Source organism: Grammomys surdaster, unplaced genomic scaffold, assembly GCF_004785775.1.
Source record: "Grammomys surdaster isolate TR1022 unplaced genomic scaffold, NIH_TR_1.0 125429, whole genome shotgun sequence".
Classification (NCBI taxonomy): domain Eukaryota; kingdom Metazoa; phylum Chordata; class Mammalia; order Rodentia; family Muridae; genus Grammomys; species Grammomys surdaster.
In genome coordinates this window covers 694,120-713,741 of record NW_021620296.1, presented here as the reverse complement: position 1 = coordinate 713,741, position 19,622 = coordinate 694,120, and the positions used below count along the sequence as shown (strand labels likewise).

Here is a 19,622-nt window from a genome sequence, read left to right as displayed (position 1 = left end):
GGGAAACTGAGGACAGAGGTCAAAGACTGAATGGGGATCCCCCCACCCCACGTCTGGAGACTCTGCCCTGTGTTCCCTGACATGGCCCCCACAATGGCTGTGGTGAGGAGAATCAGATGAGTGGTAACAGGAGACAGGGTGCCAGGTGGCAGGGCTTGGCTGGCCAGCATCATGGTCACAATTCCTCTAGGACAGAGCAGAGGTGAAGCTTCTGAAGGGCCCTGTGCTGTCCGTCTCTAGGCCACCCCCAGGGTTTTTCCTGAGTGCAGCATCACCTGTCCTGGAAACCATGCCCAGCCTGGTTTCCTCATCACCTTCCTGCTTAGGGATAGGAAAATATTGGTAGAAAAACCAGAGGCAAGGGCTTCTTAGGGAATAAAATTATGTCTGAAGCCCAACTATTCAGTGCTCTTGTCCCAAGTAGGGACAAGGCAGGTAAGCCATGGACAGCCATTCTCTGAGACTATGTCTGGTGACAGACTCATGATCCTAGGACTCTAGAACATGAGGCAGAAGATCTTGAATTCAAGACCAGTCTGGGTCACAGAAGGCACCTATAGGACAAATCTAGTTATTAGAGGCTTGCAGACTAAGTGGGCATGTATTTTCCTGTATATGATCATGTACAGGAAAGAGCCTATCATTATTAGGCTTGGGAGAGATCTATCAAAGTCAAGGGGATGGTGTCATTGGTCCTGGAAGACCTCTATTTTGGGGACTGGTGACACTGTATCAGGCCTGGGGAGACTCATGAGGACTAGAGATGTCTAGGAACACTTGACATTGGGTCTGGGCTGATGGACTGCTGTCTGATCAGGACTGGGGATGTCTGTAGTCAGGACTAGACTTTGGGGACACATTGTTGGACCTGGGGATATGGTCATTAGGTCTCAGATCCCCATTTTGGGCCATCAGATACCTGTTAGGCCTAGGTGTGTGCTGCCATCTTTCATTCCTCCTCACAGGACTCTCATGTTTGAGAGTTTCACTGTGTAACTCAGGTTATACTGGAACTGAAAGCAATCCTTCTGCCTCAGTCTCCCTGGTGCTAAGATTATAGGCACGAGCTACTCTATCCAACTTACCTTCTTTCCTTCAATACAGACTATGATACAACCCAAGTTGGCCTCAAAGTCCTCATGCCTCCGCCCCCATGGAGGCCTCAGTGACTGCAGCATGGGAGCCGGGCAGCGGGTCTGCTCTTCATTTATTCCAAGCACTCAACACCGACAACACCATGACTTCTTAGATCCTTACAAACACAACTACGTCCAAGTGGTGACAACACAAGTGTGTTCTAGGTTTTACCAGGTACAGAATCAACTTGCACGACGCACATCCAGGAAGAGGAACACACCGGAGCCAGGGCAGGCCAGGCCAGCACAACTTTTGGAATCCATGGTCCTTGTGAACGTGACCCTGGAACTAGAATGACAGGACAAACACTGTGACAGGGACAAGGTCATCACACGAGTATGCATCAGGTGTCTTCCACAGCCCTGTCCCCAGGGCAACTTGGCTGGAGAGCAAGGTGCCCCAGGAGGGCAAGGATGGCAGGGTGTGTGTGAGGAGGGTCACACCAACTCACACTGAGGGTATGAGGTATGTGCTCTCTCTCCCCACCATTCACCCTGTCTCCAGAAGAGCGCCCAAGAATGCCACTCTCAACTTGGGGGAAAGCTTGACAGTCTCAGCTCTCAGAGTGACAGAGACTTGTACCAGGGCCATCTACCCACAATTCCTCAATCATCTTGAAGACCCAGTGCACCAGTACAAATGCAGACGTCTGGAGAGAAGCTGGAGATATGGAGCGAGAGGCACGCCCAGGTATGTGTGCTCCACTTACGGACAGGAACTCCTCCTAAGAGCCCACCACAGCCAACATGGAAGCTGCTAGAGAGTGAAAGAAAAGACCTGAAGATGAAGCTGCAGCTCGGGGTCCCTGACCTGCCGTCATCTCCCACCCTGCAGATTACAGTGTCCAAGGGTCAGACCCTTTGGCACTACAGCATCTCCACAGCTACAAAGACCTGTGAGTTGCCAAGACAACAGAAGAGAGTGAGGTAGGCGTGAGCTGCAGCAGCTGTGAAGAGGGCACACTGGGGAACAGAAGGCAGAGCTAAGCGCACCGCCTGGGAGAGTTGAATATCACTACAGCAAGATCCTCCAGCTGTGCTCATGGTTGACACCTGACCACCATGTCCCCAGACCTGACATCAGCCTTTCTAGATTTCCAAAGACTGATTTCAAATGCCCAGCACTGTGGCAGGGAGGCTGGGACACAGTGAGAGTATCTGTACCAAACAGGGGCGGCAGGCATAAATGGAGTTGGGCTAAAGCAGACATCCATTGCAGCTGGGCCGCGCTGTCCTTCCAGAGGCTTCAGACTGACACTGTACATGGACACTGTGCTGCAGCACCACAGCACTGGCCTGCAGGAGCAACAGTATGGAGGGAGGCTGGAGGGGCAAGGACTGGGATTTTCCCAGAGACTGAAACAGGCGTATTATAAGCCTCAACTATATTAAATTGGGGCTAAGATTTTTGAGAAGTCTCTCAAGACAGGGTCCTGCTACACAGCCAGGCAGGACTTTAACTTGCCCTAGATCCCCCTGCCTCAGCCTGCAAAGCTCTCAGAATTCTGAAGGAGCTGAGACATCACTGCTCAAAAGCAAGAATCCACAGTGCTCCCTCTCCACTGGAGCCTGTCTGTTTCCAGATAAGCTCTGAAGACAGCAGCACAGGGCCTTGGGAGGCAGGGCAGGGCTGTGTGGAGAACTTACAGTGGGGCTAAGCCCTGGGTAACAAGGCTGAGGACCCACCCTACAAAGAGGAATAAGATGAAGGACAGAGGACAGAGTCAGAAGCAGGACAGACAAGGGTGCCTGAGTGGCCGCTGCACTGTGCAGAGTGGCAAGGCCTGGTGGAACCTGACCTAGGGATGTGGAGCTGGCCGAGTACACACCGAGGCTCAGGCTGCAGGCGTCCGGGGCAGGGTGACGGGAAGGGCAAGGCTGCTTCGAGGCTTATCTCTGTCGCCAGTGGCTCTGATCTAGTTAAGAAGAGAATGGCTGTTCAGAACTGTGTATGGAACATGATGGGAGAGAAGGTCAAGAACCAAGAATGAGGGCCGGCGATAGGGATCAATGGGTAAGGGTGCTTGCTACCAAGCCTGACTCAAGTCTCAAGGACTTGAGTTCAATTCCAGAGTCCCACGTGGTGGAAGAATTGACTCACAAGTTGTCCTTTGCCCTTCTTATGGGCACCTCAACACACCTGCTTACACACACACACACAATAAGAGTAAAAACAAAAAGAGCCAAGAGTGGGAGGATGAGGCCTGTAGACCCTTCACAGCACAGCACTTGAGGCCCTCAGGAAGGAATGTGGGGGCTGAGCAAGGCCACTAATCAGGTCTGTCCTAGCTGTTTGGCTCCTGCAAGGAACGTCATCTTCGAGAGAAACCTGGAGTAGGAACAGGCAAGGCCAAGGGTGGCCTGCTCCCACGACAACATGCTCAAAGCCAGGCAGAGGCCCTGGAGGATGATGGGAAGGCTGGGGCCCATAAGCTGCCCTTTTGTTGAGGAGCTTCCTCCTCTGCATGCCTGGACAAGAAGAGGGGCACATGGCAGGAATGGCCCTTCTGCCTCAGATTTTCTTTCCGGTAGCATCAGGGGCTGGTCTGGGTCCTGGCACGCACCTATTTGCTGGCCCGCTTGTGTCTGTACATCTGCATCATGCGCTGGCGGAAGACGTCAAAGGTGTCTTCTTTCTGCTCAGGCCCATCAGCTCCCAGGCCCTCTCCTTCTGAGAGAGTCCCCCTGCAGAGCAGAGGTGACAGTCAGAGCTAGGATCAGGAGTCAACTAGGGTGCATAGGGACATGGGACAGATATCCAGAAAGGAAATACAGTCACAGGGCTGGGACATGGTTCAACGAGTGCTTGCCATGCAGTGAGGCCCAGAGTTCTCTCCCTAGTGTTGGGAGCCGACCCCTAGCAGAAAACGGCTATCATTTTTGCAGCCATCTCAGGCCATATACCCTGACAAGAGACTTGTTTTCAAAGGCCGACAACAGCTGAGCACACTCTGATAAACATCTTGTTTTTCTCACATATCTTGTTTTGCTGTTTAGTGCCCCCAGCTGCAAGGCATGTGGTAAAGTGTCTTCAGCTGCGTTCCCCTGCTTGTGCTTATATATACCCAGGATTTCCTTTCAATAAAGGAGACTTGAACAGATTCTCTGTCTTGTCTCCATTCTTCGTGTCTCTTGCTCTTCCATCTCCACTCTCTCTCTTGCTAGACCCTGCTGACTGACCCCAATGGGCCAGGACATAGTGTCCCCCAAACGTGGGGCAGAATGGGTTGTTACACCCTAGCACAACAAAAATTGAACAAGAAGCCACTAGCTCATGAGGGTATGGTCTTTTGTGCTTGCAACAGTCTTTTATGTAGCCCAAGTTGGCCTGGAACTCACAATTTCCCTGCCTCAGTCTTCCAGGATTACAGATAAACTCCAGCTACGCCTGACTAGAGCCCTCTGTGGGTTTGTAGCCTGATCACAACAGGTCACCTCACCCAGCGTGTGTTGGTGCTGAGGGACACACCCTCTGGACATATGAATAGGGCTGAAGATTTGTGTCTCCATCCTTGCAGCCTGTAATGGCTTCCAGAAACACCTGTGCCATTACTAAATGTTGCTTAGATCTAAGGGTCAAGAAGCTGTTCAGGTCTATACAGGATGGAGCTGGTCACCCCTGTGTACCTGAGTGAGCAGCTAGTAAAAAAATGACCTGGCTGTATACTCTGGTATAGCCTCAACCCAAGCCACCCAAGGGTTCACCCAGCCATGCCATACACGCTGACGGGCTCTCGGATGCCTTTGCCGAGGGAGCCCAGGCCGTGGCCTTCCTTCCAGCCCATCTTCTGCAGCATCTGGAAGCCCACGTTCTTGTCTGTCAGTTTCTGCTGGGAAAACTCCAGGTCCTTGGGTTTCTGAAGAGAGAGAGAGAGGTGGGTGGGTTCCAGTCTGTTCCAGTGTACACTGGACCTCCAATGGTGCTGTAACCCCAGATGGCTGGAAGGTGAGCTCCACTCACCTCCAGCTTCCCTGTAACATCCCTGGGGGTGGGACTTCTTGAGGGCAGCCCCTTACCCTAGGTTAGAACTGGCAACTGGCTGTGGGGCGGCATGCTGCTGCCCTGTACTGAGACTATGAGGGAAACTCTGTGAGGAGGGTGGGGCCTAGGCCAAAGCACAAGTGACTGAACAAGAGACCTGTAAGGACGAAGGGCCCTCTGGCATCCAGCCTCTTCTATGAGTGGACTGCTCTCCTGTGCACTGCATAGTTTATATTGTAGGGCTGAATGCAATCTCACTCTCTCTAGCCCAGGCTGGCTTCAAACCTGAGATCTTCCAGCCCAGCCTCCTGAAGGCCGCGAAGCAATCAATAACAGGCATGCCTACACCTTGCTGCTGTCTTGGGGATGGAGCTTGCTGTGATGTCTGGGCCAGCCTGGAACTCCTGTGCATAAGGAATCATCCTGCCTCAGCCTTTTGAACACCTAGGACACAGCCACATGCTCCATACCCAGCTCTGCAATGTGCCTGAAGCCTCATCCCAAGCAGCAGACAACCACTCTGATCCTGAACCTGCAGGGAGAGGGAGGTGTCACAGTGTAGTCACACACACCTTCTTTTTGGCTATAGGACGACCCCGCGGCCTGTCATAGGCAATTCGAACTGGTTCGTGGACTGGAAGACAAAAGGGAGAGATCTGTTCATATTGTACATATGTCCCATGCCCATGTCTAAAGATAGACAGAAATGCTGCCTGGTGAAGACAGTCCACACCTTTGTCTGCCCTCACGGCCGATGCTGGCTCCCATCCCATCTCCGGCTCTCAAATATTCTATGTTTGCTGACCTGTGAATGGCTGTGATGAAGCCAACAGCAGTGTCAGTGCCAAGGGTACCACTTCACCACCACTCAACTCCTGAGTGCTGGCCTCACAGAGACCTGCTGCATGGGCTGCTTTCCATGGCTACAGGAACACTCTCCTGCTGCAGGCAGGTCATGGCAGCACTGGGCCCTCCTAGTCAAGCCCCTTAACTGTCCAATTTGAGAGCACAGAGCTCAGGAGAGTGCTAAGCTCTCATCATGGAAGTCACTGAAAACAGTGCCAGGTCTGTCTCACGGATGCGCAGAGCACCAAGGTATCTAAGGTAAGATAGAAGTATGGCTCAGCTCTCAAGATACAGGACACAAGGGTCACAGTGGGGCCACTGGCCATCCACTACAGTGCTAAGGACATATCCTTAAAGACTGTGGCAAGTGGACATCTCTGACTATAAAGTGACAGTTTTACAGAGCCAGCAAGGTCCAATGGTCACTGTCTTCTCAGCTTCACTACTGGTATGGGGAGAAGCTGGGTGTGTCTCAAGGTCAAGGCAGGGAAACGACAGGCTCAGCTTCTATCACAGCCTCTGGTGACAGAGCTCCTTGTAGGGAAGCAAGCCTTCCTTACTGGACATACAGGTCTCATGCTAACACCTTAGAGTGCAGTGCACAATGGCTAAAAATACTTCCCAGCCAAAGCACAGGCCCAGGGGCCACATAGCACTGGCCTAGCTGGGCTTCCTGGCAGCACTGTTAACCAAGAGAACCTGGCTGTGCTGGCACACCTGCAGTTTCACCCTGTGGGAGCTAGCTAAGAAGATTACTGTATGAAGCCAGCACAGGCTAAAGACGTATATTATGTCTCAGAAAACCACCACAAAACCCAAAATTCACTCAAATCTAAGTCCTGAGATCAGAGAACCCTGTGTATTGTGCCAGGCACTTGGGCCCATCTGCACACACACAGGCCAGCAGGTGCTAACCAGGAGGCAGGGTGACTGGCTGTGGCTGGCACAGCCAGAATGGCTACTGATTGGGATACTTACCCTTTGACTCCTGGATGAGACATACTCTCTTTGGGGCAGGGATCATGCCAACTTTCAGCGACTTGCTGCTGATTCTCTTCCTGGGGAAGCAGCTGCCAGAGGAGGACTGTGACAGGCCAGGGGTGCCGGCCTGGTCCTCCTTTGAGCCCTCTCCGGGGATGCTGTCAGTAGGAGAACTGCCCTCGGAGCCTGGACATTTGGCATCTTCTGCCTGTGGCCTCAGAGTGCAGGTCTCCTCTCCGCCCTCGTCCTCCTCACTCTCCTCCTCATCTTCCTCTTCCTCCTCAGGCAGTACCTCGGGGTCTTCCAGTGCAGCCTCCTGCTCAGGGTGTCCCTCCTGTGGCTCACCCTTACCCTCTTTGCCGGATGTGGGGCTCTGTACTGAGTACTCCGCCTCACCAGTGGACTGGAAGGAGATAGATGGGCACAGTTCCAGCACCTTCTCTCGGTAGAACTTGAAAGCTGTACTGCTCTGGTCATGCAGGAACCTAAGGGGAAAATGCACTGCTGAGCTGCTGAGTGTGAAGCTCCTTCCTGTCCCAGGACAGAGGCCAGGCCTCCCCATGACTCTGCTATGGCTTCCCAGAGCAGCTAATGGGAGACAGAATGTTCAGACCCCTGTAGGACTAGGACTGTGGAATCTAATAATCTTTGGATGGGACAAGATGATCCTGAAGTCTGTCAAGACAGGATGCTTCTGCAACTTGCAAGAGGCACTCCCATTCCATCCCTACCAAACTCAAAAAGAAAAAAGAAAGAAGAAAGGAAGATAAACAAAGGAAAAAGAAAGTCTATGAGGCAGCTCAGCCAATAGAAACACTTGCTACACACAGAACGGAGAGCTGAGCTTAGACCCCAGAACTTGTTTCCTCTGACCTCCACAAATGCCCACAGCAAATACACAATAAATAAATGCATGAAGGATTTGAGATGCCTGAGTAGCACCAGATGCTCACACATAGACCCAAAGGCTCAGAAGCACAGAAGTTGTGGCCACAGAAGTTGTGGCACAGTAGTGTGGGCTGGTCTCCAGCCTGCAGTCACACTAAGAACCAGCTATTGTTTTTTTTTAAATTTTTTTGATGATTCTTTTTCATTTTTTTGTGTATTGGTATTTTGCCTACATGTATGTCTATGTGAAGGTGTCAGATCCTCTGGAACTGGAGTTACAGACAGTTGTGAGCTCCCATATGGGTTCTGGGAATTGAACCAGGGTCCTCTAGAAGCTCAGCCAGCACTCTTTTTTTGTTTGTTTGGTTTTGGTTTTTTTGAGACGGGGTTTCTCTGTGTAGCCCTGACTGTCCTGGAACTCACTCTATAGACCGGGCTGGCCTCAAACTCAGAAATCCGCCTGCCTCTGCCTCCCAAGTGCTGGGATTAAAGGCGTGCGCCACCACTGCCTGGCTCAGCCAGCACTCTTAACCACTGAGCCATCATCTCTCCAGTGCCAAGAACCAGCCTTTCTTGACCCCAGTATTTGTTCCCCAAGATACCAACAAGTTGCCACCAAAAACCTCCCCTTCTTCAATGATGCTGGAACACATGGCCTACCTTACCTGGCAACCCCCTTGGAAAAATGCTCACAGCAGCCACTTTGCAAATGACCCAACGTTAATCATCTGGTGTGCTGCTCTTACAGGGGACTCGGGTCCAGGTTCAGCATCTATACCAGGCAGCTCACAACACCCTGTGACTCCAGCTTCAGCAGATCCAGTGCCTTCCTCTGTCCTGCATGGGCACTTGCATACATGTGTTTCACATAAACTCACACACACATATACAGATTATTTTTTAAAAGACAAATCTTGCCAGGCAGTGGTGTCGCGCGTCTTTAATCCCAGCACTTGGGAGGCAGAGGCAGGTAGATTTCTGAGTTCGAGGCCAGCCTCGTCTACAGAGTGAGTTCCAGGACAGCCAGGGCTATACAGAGAAACCCTGTCTCGAAAAAACAAAAAACAAACAAACAAACAAAAAATAAATCTTCACACATCAAATAAACAAAAACTAAGGAGGAAAGGCAATTGGGGAAGACATTCAGTGTCTGGCTTCCTTGTGTGTCCATATAAGCAAGTGCACCAACACTCACAGTCATACATAAATAATAGCACACACAGGCACACACGTATACAGTAGTTCTAGCAAGTACAGACTGATAGTGACAGTGATGAGCAGCTGCCTGGGGAGGGAAGAGGTGACAGACAGAAGGTGGGAAAGCACATAGGGTTATAATCAGCTTGGCTGGTACAAAGGGCTTGGGGGGCAGAGCTGAATGGCTGTGGGGTCAGCAGGTGTGGAAAAGCCTATTGCAAGAGCGTGCAGGACCATCCAATGGAGGACTCAGATGGAGCAGAGGGGAGGGAAAGGCAGCCCACTGGTAGCACACATATGCTCTGTTCTACTCCTGGCCTCCAGAGGCCAGCTGTGCCTCTCTTGTCTCTAAGTGGGAGAAGTGAAGCCAAACCAACCACAAACTGAGACCTCAGAAGCCATGAGTCCAAACCAACCACTCCCCCTTTGTGTTGTTTGTACAGTTGTTCTGACACTGGGGAGGGCAGGACTTACCAGAGGTCCTGGGGCACCCTTCATGAACACGCTGGACAGCACTGTTAAAGGAGTATTATGAATGACACACTACAGGATGGCAGGGAGTCCAAAACCAGTCAGGGGGACAAATGTGCAGGTGGAAAGGAGAGAGGCCTGGACATGGTTTTGCAGTGCCAGCCTAACTGGGCGAGTGCTCGGCACTGAGCTATGCAAAAGAAAAATGAAAGATGCAAAACCAAGAAGGCTCCTCCTTGTTTCTGAGAAGGGTGAGTGGGACTTCTCTAGGTGGTTTTTACATTAGAACAACAGAGTAATTAAAAATTCCAGCTGGGTGTGGTGGTACATGCCCAAGGAACAGCCTGAAATGAAGCATTTGTTAGCTCAGGCCCAGGGGGTAGCACAGCAGCCCTGACAGTCCATGTGCTCAGCAAGCAGGATGTGGCTCTGCGAATGGTACACTGCCTCTCCTGGGAGCAGGAGGCAGCCTGGGCAGGACAATCAAGGGCCAGGGCTGAGGAGTGCAAGACACAACGTGTGCACACGCACGCACACACCAGGCCCAGGCAGCCAGAGCAGCATGCTCTGTGTGCACTGGAACCATAAGTTCTTTAAGACATGTAAGCCAGCCTGTCTGCCTTCTGCCCATCCTACCTGCTTTCCATCTTGTTCTGTGCTTTTGGAAGCAGGACTTCAACTTCCCTATGTAGCAAAGATGACACTGAGCTACTGACTTTCCTGCCTCCACTTTCTAAGTGCTAATGTCAGGTATGGACCATCATGTGGCTTATGCAGTGCTCGGGAGACACTAGGGCTCGGTGCATGCCAGGCAAGTATATCAACTTAATTCTAGCCCTAGCCAAACCTGAAGTTTCCAACCGTAGTCTGTTGCAGCACCAGGCCTCTTACACCCAGCAAAACATTCAACTATATTTTCAGTCAGACAATGACACAGCTCTCCAGCAAGTAGGAGGAAACCCAATAGTGCCAAGCTTAGTCCTGGGAATACACGGGCACAGTGGGGGTGGGAGGAGGGGTCTCATACGGCCTCTGGAGGAGCCTACAAGCACCTTCATCATAGAGGCCTTCCACCACAGGCTAGAGTTTCCACAGCATCTGTGGGTGTTCAGGGCTGGTTTCTGGATTTTTCTTAGACAACTTGTGAGGCACATGCACAAATGCTGCTGGAGTACCCAGCCCTTTGTCTTTGTGTGAGGGTGGATGGAAAAGAGGGCAAGGCATTTCCTGATGAGCTGGTGAAGGCTGACCCAACAGATGCCAGCTCTGGGCCAAGCTCAGCTGAAGATGGAACCCATCCTGTCTGCTCACAGCATGTGGGCCATGGGGTGTGGTGGAGTTCAAGGCACGTACCACAGGTCAGGGTTGTCAGTGCTGTTCTCTATGCTGAACTGCTCAATTTCAGGGCCGACCTGAGCCACAAATCTGGCCAGCTTCTCAGCAGTCTCCATGGTCTTTGCATCCACTACAAAACAGAAAGCAGTGGTTGTGGCTCCTTAGCCTGACTCAAGCTGCTTACCCTTGGTCCTTCCCTGTACCGTGTGACTCTGGAGTCTTCTCTTTGTCAAAATTAGGTGACAGGCAGATTGTGGCAGGCAGAAGCATCAACAGCCCCATGGACCCCTGGGCTGGCTGTGGGGGGAACAGGCAAATGGCCATCACCCTCATCACCTCAGACAACAGGCTGCCAACCTACAGCTCAGACTCTCAAAGCTTAAGTCAGCAGCCACCCAGCCAACAGCTCAGGACACTGCCCGAGTCAGGAGCAGAGAAGCGTGGCGGTCTATGGTAAAGCTTGGACACTGTGCAGTCTGCACATGTCCCCACCTAAAGCTGGATGGGACACCTGGGGAGAGAGAAGGTGAGCTGGTGATAACCAAATGGGTTGCATCATCAGCAGTGCAGCTGTGCAGAGGCAGAGTGGTCCAGGAGGCATCTAAGGAAATACCATGGAGGGTTTAAGTACATGGACCCCAGGCCAGGTTAGAAATACTTGCAATAGTCTTGGGGTATAGCTTGGTGGTGTCTGCCCAGCAGACCTGTGGCCTTGCATTCAATAGCTAGCACTGCCGAACCCAGACTAATGAAGACATTTAGAAAGCAACTGCCTCTGTTCATACTTCACATTCTGACCCACCCCAAATAATACAGGAATAATTATTTCTATTATTTCAGACAAGGTCTCACATAGGTGAGGCTGACCATGCAAATCTGGGTGGGTCCTCCTGGGTCCTACCTTCCAAGTGCTGGATGACAGGTGTGCCCCACAACCCAGCGTCACGTAGTGTGGGTGAGGCCAGATGCTGTAAGCAACCCAGGCAGGCTGAAAATGTAGTAGAGGCCAGGCACGGAGACAAGGGTGTAGTAGGTCAGTGGCTGTAAGTTCCAGCCCAATCCCAGCTACAGCACATGCCAGGTCAACCAAGGCTATGGAGATCATGTCTCACACAAAATAAGCTCTTGTAGGCCATGGTGGTGCATGCCTTCAATCTCAGCACTTGAAAGCAGAGACAGATAGATCTCTGTGAGTTTGAGCCCAGTCTAGTCTACATTAGTGAGCTCCAGAATTACCTGAAGAGATCCTTTCTCAAACCTCTCATAAACACAACCAAAACCAAGCAAAGCCATAAGAGGGTGTGTGCGAGTTCTCTGAAAAACGTGTCCTTTTCCATATGACTTTCACCTCAGTGGACTCTGCCATACACAAGGGTAATGGTGGCACGATGGAGATTCAGGCCTGGCCGCCCCAATATCAGTACCCCATGGGCAGTGCCCAGCAAGGACACTGTCAGATTCTCAGGAGTCAGGGCTCAGGAGGAATATGAAGGACAGTGTGGCCATGTATCCGTCCTGTCCTGATTCTTCTGACTACTCTAGCTTGCCGTCTGCCCCAGACTGCTGAGCACCTAGTGCCCCAACTCCTACCACCCCAAGGGACCCAGATGAACATGGGACAGGATGGGGTAGGAGTGAACACCTACTATTAGCAGAGGGGCATCGAGAAGAAGCTGGCAGGGCTTCCGAGTCATCTCCTGCTGTTGGCCGAGGAGACGGGCCCAAGGCTCCAGGGCTGGAGGGCTGAGGACGAGGTTTGGCAGGCTCTGGTAGGCAGTCCTGGGCAGCATCACTTGAATCCCGTGGTGGTGGCTTCACCCTCAAGGAGCCAGAAGCCTGGCGGCCATGGTGTTTCTGCCGAGTGCCTGAGGACAGGGATGTCTGCTGGGCGATGGTGGCCTTCTTGGCCTTAAGGCCTCGAGGACCCTGGGAGCGAAGCAGCCGCCTGCGCTGCCATGGGAGGAGTCTGCGCTTGAGGCTCCGCACAGCTTGTGCATACAGCATGGCACGCACCGCACACTGTGCTGGTGTTGGCCTCCGCTCCACGATGGGCCAGCTGTGGTTCAGTCGCTGTGACTCTGCCAGCTTCAGCTTATAGTACTTATACTCCAGGCTGCTTTCATCAGACAGAAACCTGCCAAGCAGACACAGGGCAGAGCACTATGAAAGCAGTACTGTGCTCGCCAAGGCATAGCTGCCCTCCTGAGTGAGGGACCTGATGCCCTCTGCTGCCCAGGTGCCCTAACAAAGTCTGAAGCTTGGATCCAGCTGGGTGCAGAGGCTTATTCTTAGTCCTATCATTGGGGAGGCTGAGCTGCAGAGAATTCAAAGCCAGCCTGGACTACAAAAATGAGTCATTCTCTTTTTGTTTCTCTGTGTAGTCCTGACTGTCCTGGAATTCATTCTATACACCAGGATGGCCTCGAACTCAGAGATCTCCCTGCCTCTGTCTCTGCCTCCAGAGTGCAGGGATTAAAAATATGAACCACCACTACTTGGAAAGACATTATCTTTTTATTTGTTTGGTTTTGTTTTTGAGATAGCCTTACTATGTAGTCCTGACTAGCCTGGAACTCACAATGTAAACCAGGCTGTCCTCAAACTCACCAAGCTCTATCTGTCTCTGTTTCTAGAGTGCTGGGATTGAAGGTGTGCAATTGAGCATTTGTTGGATCCTTTTTCCACTCTGGTGAGCAGCCAGGAGGGAGCTCCGAGCCTGGGAAGCTACAGGCTCCCCCTGTCCTGAAGCACCACAGCAGACAAGGGGGAGGGGCTCCTCTCACGTGGCCAGATGGTCAAGTGCTTTGTGAGCTTTCCCTGTGCTATTGAGGGAGGGGAGGGGTGGTAAGACTGAGGGGAGTCCGAAACACCTGCAAATGTACTCGGGACAGCTGAATAAACTAGGCCGAGGTGGCCGAGGTGGTCACCTCACTGCCTCCCTCAGGTACAGGATGTCAAATCTCTGCTGGTTGTGAAGGAACAGAAGGAACAGGAACCTGTGTCCTCCATTTGGACCCTGGCATTCACCAACTCATAAAACAAAAACAAAAACCAAAAAACAGCAACAATAAAAACCCAAATAATTGTCACAGTTGGCTCTCTACACCCAGGTTTGCTGCTTGGGAGTAAACTGAGCTTGGATGTAACACAGAAAGAGAAGAGACAGACCCCTGCTGCTGCTGCCCTTATCAATGAAGCTATGGACAAGTCACACTGCCTCCAGTGTTTCCAGTCAGCTAGAGATTATGTAAAGCATACAAGACAGTGGATGAGGTGGCACACACGCATACAACCTCAGCACTGGGAAGGCTGATCAAGTTTCAGATCAGCCCAGACTCTCAAAATTCAAAGCAAACCATGTGCTGGAGGGGATGTGTCTAACAAAGACAGGACACTGTTCTGCATGAGGCACTGAAAACCCAGACTTTAGGACCCCAACGGTCTTGAGCCCAACCCTTTGCTGATACTGGAGGTGACAACTGAAAAGTCTCTGGAACAGTGATTGAGAGTTCCCCAAAGGCCAAGGGAACACCTGGCAGAGCCAGAGCCCTACTTCCCTAACAAATTATAAGTGATCAGAGAGCCAGCACAAAAGAGAAGCGAAGCTAGAACCTGTGTGCACTTCTCTCACCTGCCACCCCGGCACTAGAGGCTAAAGCAGGAGGAATGCCAGAGTTCAAAGCCAGCTCCTCCACCACACACTACCAAGTATGGCTTCTATCTGTCACCTCTTGTGGTGACCATCAGCTGCTAGGCTATGTCCAGTGTCTTTGTGGCAGAGGTAGTCCTCTCTAGATCAGGTCCTTCCGGTGACATCACCCTTAGGCCTCTATACCAGGATGCCTTCTTATCAAGTGGTCTCAGCTCCCTCACCAATCTAAGACCACCCAGCTTCCTCCCCTGCTTTTGATCTTGGCTCCAGCTCATCTTAGCTATGCAACCTGCAAGCACAGCACCTCTATCTGTAAAGCAAGGATAGGTACAGACCAATGCACAGGAAGCAAGTGTAGAGTCAACAGCAACCAGGGCTGGGCCAGGAGGATTCCTTCAGCCCAGAGAGTCTGGGTATAGCTTGAGCCACAACTTAATATCCTATCTCTTATAATTAAAAAAATAAACAAAATCAGAGAGGCTAAGGATTAGCTCAGTGACTAAGAGTTAGGAGCACTTCCTGTTCTTGTAGCAGATCCAGGTCGGTGGCTCACAACCATCCATGACTACAGTTCAGGAGGATCCAATGTCACCTTCTGACTTCTTGAGCCACTAGGCATGTTGTACACATGGAGGCAAAACATTTTTTAGCCTTAAGTTTTTTACAGAGAGTCTTTATCCTGTAGTCTCGGCTGGCTGCCAGTTCTGACCTTCTTGCCTCCCAGGGCTGTAAAACTCCCTTTGTTAGCATGTGCTTTTGGGGCACCTGTCTCTTTGCACCCTAGGACAGTCCAGCAGAGAAGGTGAGTGGTGCTCAACTGCTCTTGCAAAAAATAAAACAGGGCTGGATAGAGGGCTTAGCTGTTCAATTTCCAGCACCTAAATGTCAACTGAAAACTGTCCCTAGGTGATCTGACACACACTCCTGGCCTCCTCAGACACTGCATGAATATGGTGCACAGACATACACGCAAGCAAAACACTCATACACATAATATAATTATTTCTTAAATAAGAACATGTCCTTTAAAAAAAGATTAAAAAAAAAAAAGACAAAATAACTATGCCTACCAGTAAGCAGGGTCCTGCAGGAGAAGTGTTCTCTCTCTGGGAGATAGCCTTCCTTGGATGACACGCATGACAAGCTGGTCAATGGTGTCCACCACCCTGTGATCCGCCCGCTGGGGAACTGCTGCAATACACAGAATGAATGTTGTAAAGAATGGTGGACCACAGAGGCCTGCAGACCAGGACAGTGAACTGGAAGGCGGTAGAAATCCACACGGCCATCAGCAGCTGGAACCTTCAATCATACAACACTGGTGTTGAAAAGAGGAAAGCCTGGTTGAGGAAGAAAATGCCCTGCTGAATGATGTCCCACCTCAGCCGTCAGTAGTGAGAATCACTGGGCTGCAGAGAGCTAGGTGTAGACTCCAGAGAGGAGCTGCTAAGCACGGCTTCAGTATCGCTGTACACAGGCTATTAACCTAGAAAACAGCACGTGAGATGCAGCTAGTGGCAGAGGTAGTGTTGTGTGCCTGTGGCACAGCTCAGGAGATCAAGTAGGAGGACTGTCTGACCCCAAGAGTTTCCAAACAGCCTACGCAACATAGTAAGACTCTGTTTTTAAAAAGCAGCCACCAGGCAGTGGTGGTGAACATCTTTAATCCTAGCATTCAGAAGGAAGAGACAAGTAGATCTCTGTGAGTTGGAGGCCAACCTGTCCTACAAAGTGAGTTCCAGGGCTACAAAAAAAAAAAACAAAAAACAAAACCAAAAAACAAACAAAAAAACCCCACCCCGTCTGCAGAAACAAACAAACAAAAAAAAGTAAAAACAAACAAATAACAACAAAAACCCTGGAGTCAGAGAGATGGCTCAGTGGCTGCAAATCCCCAAATAAAAAGCTGGGTGTTACAGACAGTGAACGCCTGTAACTCCTTGCTGGCCGTCAGCCTCATTCCAGATTAAATAAGACCTTGCGTCAAGGGAGTAAGACAGAGAGTGATAAGAGCCTGTACATTCACACACATAGTACACACTTATACACACTCTTACACACATATGTAAACATACACACACAGAAACACACTCAACAAGATACCTGAAAACAAAAGACATCATTGATGGGGCTTGGTCAAGAGCACTTGTTGCACAACTCAACAGAACCCCTCGTGCATGCCTGCTACCCAGTACCGTCTACGCACAGGTAAACGTACGTGGTGCATGTGCACATCTGTTCAGATGTGGAGGTCAGGGGATATAGGTGCCCGGTCATTCTTTACCTTATTCCTTGAAATGGGGACTTTTACTGAACCTGGAGCTAGGCTGGCAGCTAGCAAGCTCCAGTGGACAACAAACTATAGCCATCTTCCTGTCTCTGGTCCTACAGAATTGGGATTATGGACATGGCTACAGTTTTACATGGTTGCTGGGGTTTAAACTCAGGTCCTCATGCTAATTCAGTCAGTGCTCTTACCCACTGAGCCATGTCTCCAGCCCTGTCTTTTTTTTTTTTAAATAACTAATTAATGTGTGAAAGGACGTGCACATATCATGGCCTGCAGGTAGCAGCCAGAAGACAATGTGAGTCAGTTATCTCCCTCTACCAAATGGGTCACAGGGATTGAACTTCGGTTGTCATAATAGGTGGCAAGTGCCTTTAACTTAAGACCCATCTTACCAGGTCCTCTTTTAGTTTTTTAATTTTTATGTGTATGGGTGCTTACATGTCTGTGTACTACTTATGTGCCTGATAACCACGGAGGTCAGGACACTAGACACCCTCAACTGGAGCTACAGACGCACATGGGTCCTCTGAAAGAACAGCTGGAGTTCTTTTTTTTTTTTTTAAGATTTTACTTATTTTTATGAGTACAGTGTAACTGTCTTCAGACACACCAGAAGAAGGCATCAGATCTCATTACAAATGGTTGTGAACCACCATGTAGTTGCTGGGAATTGAACTTAGGACCTCTGGAAGAGCAGTCAGTGCACTTAACCGCTGAGCCATCTCTCCAGCCTGCAGCTAGTGTTCTTAACTCTTGAATCATCTCTTCAGCATCCCTTTTGCTTTCTGAGTCAAGGACTTTCAGCAATCTTGTCTCCCTTGGCCCAGGCTAGAATGGTGGGCCTGTGCCATCATGCCAAACTCAATGAGCACTGAGTGTCTGTAGAGGAACGGGTGACACTAGCTGAAGTAGCTGGCCACACAGCTGTGCACTCAGAGCAGAGGCTGCCAAGGAGATACCCATCTCTGCTTCAGAAACCTCTACTATACCAGGCATTGGAAGCCCCTGAGGGAAAAGTGGGGTCATTTACACATGGTCAGTGTCATGATGTAGTGAGTGCTGTAGAAATCAGATAAGCTGAGATGTCAGTCCTCTAGCATATAGGGAAGCTGAGGCAAGGGATTTAAAGCTTGAGGCTAACTAGTCTAGGCTACATAGCAAGATTCCAACTTAAAAAAAAAAATGACAAAGGAGGGCTCCAGTGGTTAGCAGTGCTTGCTGGTGCTCACAAGGGCCTGAGTAGAGCCCAGCACCCAAGCAACAAGCCAATCTCCTCACCAGTTTAAGGGACCTGGTGCCCATTTCAGGCTTCTATTCTCATACAGTCAAAGATAGATGGACACACACACACACACACACACACACGCAAATAAAAAAATTAATCTTTCTGAGTGGGGGAGCTGCACACACCTTTAAACCTAGCATAGAGGCAGAGGCAAGTGGATCTCTCTGAATTTGAGACAGGCCTGGTCACACAGTGAATTCCAAGTCAGCTGGGGTTACTACATAAAGGAGTCTTTAAAACAACATCAACATCATCAACAACAACCTAAAAAGAGAGAAGAGAGGCAGCTGCACCCTCAGAACAGTGTGTGTGTACTGTAGTGCCTGGGTCCTGCCTGGAAACCTGGGTAAGCCCAAAGCCCTGTAGCCCTGCTCCCCATCGCACTGGGAGCTTGCTATCCTCATTTCTCTTCCAGCACTTGAAGATGGGAAAGGAAATGCACCCAGCCTGCTTCTGGAAAGGACCTTTCTTTAGAAGTAGTGTGGTTGCTCATCTGTGTTGGGATATCTGCTTCTTGGTGCAGTCAGGGCTCTATGAAGGGAAGGGCTGGAGGAACAGTGACACCTTCTGGGCTAGAGGTAATGTCACAGGAGAGAAAAGATGAGCACCACGTCCTCTGATGCTGGGAAGGCTGGATGTGACATCATGCTGGGATCGCAGGAGAGGAGAGGGAAACCAAGCAGCTTTTCTATCCTACTTCCTGGTCAACACCAGAGCTGCCACCGACAGCTGTCTAGAAGGAATTGGGTGAAAGGTACCAATACCACCTGGAATGACTCAGCTGCTCCTTGATACCCCTCAGTACCCAATCACAGTCTCCCCTGTAACCACCTGTCCCACCACTAGGGCACAGGATCCACTAGATTTTGGTGTCCTGCTTTCTCTGCCTTCAGTGGAACACAGCATCCTAACCTCCATCCCATGCTGAAGAAAGTCATGCATGCATTGTTCCTAGTGAAAGCCAATCAGTTTTGTACATCTTTCTCACACACAGGTCTCTTTCCGAAGTAATTTTGAAGCTGGGGAACTGGGCTTAGTGGGTATAGCACTTGTGTAGCACGCACAAAGCCCTGGGCTCCATCTCCAGGACCTCAGAAAGTAGGGGCAGGGGAGGTAGTACATGCTATCATCTCAGAACTCAAAAGTGGAGGCAGAAAGATCAGAAGTTTGAGGCCAGCCTCGTCTACATGAAACTGACTCAAAACAAAGGGAAAAAGAATTGGGTCCTTGAGTTCTACTCTCAGTATTTTAAGGTGTGTAAAAATCTCAGAGAGGAGATGGCGGGTAACAGCACATGCTACTCTTGCAAAGGACCAAGTTCTATTCCCAGAACCCATGTTATGCAGCACACAAATGCCCATAACTCCAGCTCCATAGAACCTGGAGCTGGAGGGTCTCCTGACTTTCATCAGTTCCCACATGTATGGAGTACACATACTCAGGCATGTATATGTAAATAAGCAAATGTCACACACACACACACACACACACGCACACAATCTCAAAGCGAGGGTAAGATCTAGGGCAATGTCTGTTGGCAGAGCACTTACCCTGCAACA

At 50.5% G+C, this 19,622-nt stretch overlaps 1 protein-coding gene across 5 annotated transcripts in view; it reads right to left on the bottom strand.

The window, feature by feature from the left end:
* Positions 1–1,189: 1,189 nt before the first annotated feature.
* The window catches only part of Sugp2 (SURP and G-patch domain containing 2), a 25,487-nt gene continuing 7,054 nt past the window's right edge, over positions 1,190–19,622 (bottom strand). For 2 of the 5 annotated variants that reach the window (XM_028786128.1, XM_028786129.1), the window contains exons 4-11: positions 15,559–15,679; positions 12,483–12,970; positions 10,855–10,966; positions 6,943–7,430; positions 5,691–5,752; positions 4,857–4,993; positions 3,701–3,821; positions 1,190–3,052 (exon numbers count right to left, since the gene is read on the bottom strand). In XM_028786128.1, the coding sequence (XP_028641961.1) occupies positions 3,701–3,821; positions 4,857–4,993; positions 5,691–5,752; positions 6,943–7,430; positions 10,855–10,966; positions 12,483–12,970; positions 15,559–15,679 (1,529 nt within the window). In that variant the 3' untranslated portion in view covers positions 1,190–3,052. The remainder of the gene's footprint in view (positions 3,053–3,700; positions 3,822–4,856; positions 4,994–5,690; positions 5,753–6,942; positions 7,431–10,854; positions 10,967–12,482; positions 12,971–15,558; positions 15,680–19,622) is intronic. The other 3 variants (XR_003713795.1, XR_003713796.1, XM_028786130.1) reach the window with 3 other exon arrangements.